The sequence below is a fragment of the Oryza glaberrima genome, chromosome 1, assembly GCF_000147395.1.
Source record: "Oryza glaberrima chromosome 1, OglaRS2, whole genome shotgun sequence".
In the NCBI taxonomy this organism is placed as follows: domain Eukaryota; kingdom Viridiplantae; phylum Streptophyta; class Magnoliopsida; order Poales; family Poaceae; genus Oryza; species Oryza glaberrima.
In genome coordinates, this window is record NC_068326.1 from 28,860,201 (window position 1) to 28,862,684 (window position 2,484).

General features: G+C 61.0%; 1 protein-coding gene across 1 annotated transcript; it reads right to left on the minus strand.

Moving 5' to 3' along the window:
- Positions 1-307: 307 nt before the first annotated feature.
- On the minus strand, positions 308-2,192 carry LOC127758956 (receptor-like protein 51). The gene has a single exon (XM_052283949.1). The coding sequence runs from the start codon at positions 2,138-2,140 to the stop codon at positions 719-721; it is 1,422 nt and encodes a 473-aa protein (XP_052139909.1). The 5' UTR covers positions 2,141-2,192; the 3' UTR covers positions 308-718.
- Between the last annotated feature and the right edge of the window lie 292 nt (positions 2,193-2,484).

The following is a 2,484-nucleotide window of genomic DNA, read 5'->3' on the forward strand; positions in this document are numbered from 1 at the left end:
TGAATGAAACATTAAATATAAATTAAAAAAACTAATTGTACAGCTAGGAGGAAATCATGAGACAAATCTTTTGAGCCAAATTAGTCTATGATTAGCCATAAATGCTACAGTAACCCACATATGCTAACGATGGATTAATTAAGCTCAAAAGATTTGTCTCGCAGTTTTCAAGCGAGTTATGAAATTAATTTTTTTTCATTCGCGTCCAAAAACTCCCAATCAAATATTCGATGTGACAAAACAGGCCCTCCGTAGTTTCAGTAACAAATCCTAGATTGCCGTACATTGGTTAGAACTTTTACGGATTTTCTCTACTCAGAATAGTTTAAGTCTACAGGAATGTCAGTGCAGCACATACGAACAGTGGCACACGAGCCATTAGTGCAGGTGTTGACAGACAGAGGGGAACAACATTTGCCAAAACAATGCCTGCTTGGCTCTGCAGAATGCTCAAACTGATGCTGTCGTTTGTATATGGCTGCTCTTAGCTCTCAAACCAAGATCTTGAACCCGATCAAGAGCAAAGAACCGCAACAAAAATTACATGAGAAAGAATATCAATCGATCATGAGCTAGCTAGGGAATAATTCACGATTTCACCGGGACACCGGGTGGCACGGATCAACCAGCCAACTCAACACGAAAGAAGCAAAAGAATTCGACGAGATCCCCTCGTTTCCCTCTTGCTCGGCTCGCTCGCCGCGCGCGCGGCGCCGCCTCACCGGCACACCTTGCAGAGGCAGACGAGTAGGATGACGGCGAACGCCAGGCAGGACAGCCCGATGGCCACCCCGAGCACCGCCGCGCTGGGCCCGCCCCGCGCGTCGGCGCCCTCGTCCGCGTCCCCGTCCTTTGCGCCGTCGTCGTAGTCCGCGCTCCGCTCCGACCGCGCCGTCGCCGGCGGCGCCATCACCGGGAACCCGTACTTGTCGCACGGCGCCACGCCGATGGCGATCTCGGCGGACAGCACCGACCGGTTGTAGCACAGCTTGGGGTTCCCGGCCGCCCTGAACACTCGCAGCCTCGACACGAACTTGGCGGCGAATGGCACCATGCCGTCGAAGTCGTTGCCCTCGAGGTTGAGCTCCTTCAGGCCCCTCATCTCGGATAGGAACTGAGGTATGCTGCCATTGAGCCGGTTCGAGCCCAGGTTGAGCACCTCGAGCTCGGGCAGCGTGGAGACAGTGTCCGGGATGCGGCCGGAGATGGAGTTGTTGGACAGGTCAATGGTGGTGAGCGAAATGAGATCGCCGATGGAGGTGGGGATGTTCCCGTTGAGGTCGTTGGAGCTGAGGTTGAGGTGGGTGATGGCGCTGAGGAGGGTGAGGGTGTCGGGGATGGCGCCGGTGATGCGGTTCCCGGAGAGGTCGAGGTGGGTGAGGTTGGGGCAGTGCCAGTGGTGCGGGAGGAAGCCGGAGAGGTTGGCATTGGAGAGGGTGAGGCTGGTGAGGTGGCCCATGTGGGAGACGACGACTGCGAGCTCCGAAGGGGAGCCGGTGGCGAGGGGAGTGTCCGCGACGGTGAGCTCGGTCAGGTTCTCCAGGTGCGAGAGCCACACGGCGGAGAGGCGGTGGAGCGAGGCGACGCAGGAGAAGGCCCGGAGCCCTGCCGCGAGCTGCTCCGGCGGAAGCAGCCGCGGCGGCGCCGCGGGGCAGTCGGAGAAGGAGAGCGCCCGGAGGGACGGCGCGAGCGCCTCGAGCGCCCCGGCCGAGACGGAGGTGGTCGCCGAGCAGTTGGCCATCACGAGGGACGTCACGCGCCGAAACGGCACCCCGGCGTCGCAGGACGCGGCGACCACGCCCACGGCGCCGGCCGCGTCGTCGCAGGGGTCGAGACGGTGCGGGCGGAGGCCGAGCGCCCGCAGCGCCACGAGCTGCTCCGGGTCCAGCGGCGCCGCTCCGGCGAAGGAGATGGCGACGAGTAGTAGTAGCAGCAGCAGTAGGTCGTGCGTGGCGAGGACGGTGGTGGTGGTGGCGGCGGCCATGCTCTTGGACGCAGAGGCGAAGAGCAGGCACGGGCTCACGCCGAGAAATGTTTCAAAGGGTGGGTGCGCGGGTGCGCGCGCGGTTTCCGATGTTTTGTCCTGCGAAAGCGCGGGATGGACCGGGCCGTGCCGAGATCCCGGGCCGTTGGTTGGCATGCGGACGGACGGATGCGACGCGGGCGGCGCGGTCGCTTTCGGGAGAACTGTGCGCGACGAGAGATGGAGAAGAAGAGAGGGCCTGTGACCCCTGCCCGGCGCTGCGGCAGCTCGTGCCTGCTTGGGTATCCGTGCAAACGAGCTCTCTGCCATGGACGGACGACCTCTGCGTGCTAAGCAATGTCATGTCAGAGTTGTCTCGCCAACGAGGGAGATTTCGTGTTGGTCCAGTGGCCGGCGGCCTGGCGCCTCCTGCCACTCTCCATGTGAGCGGCCGCTGAAAACTTGGTGTGCTTCCCGTCTTTCAGCAAGCGGAACAGCGTGTACGTGCCCGTGACGGGCGA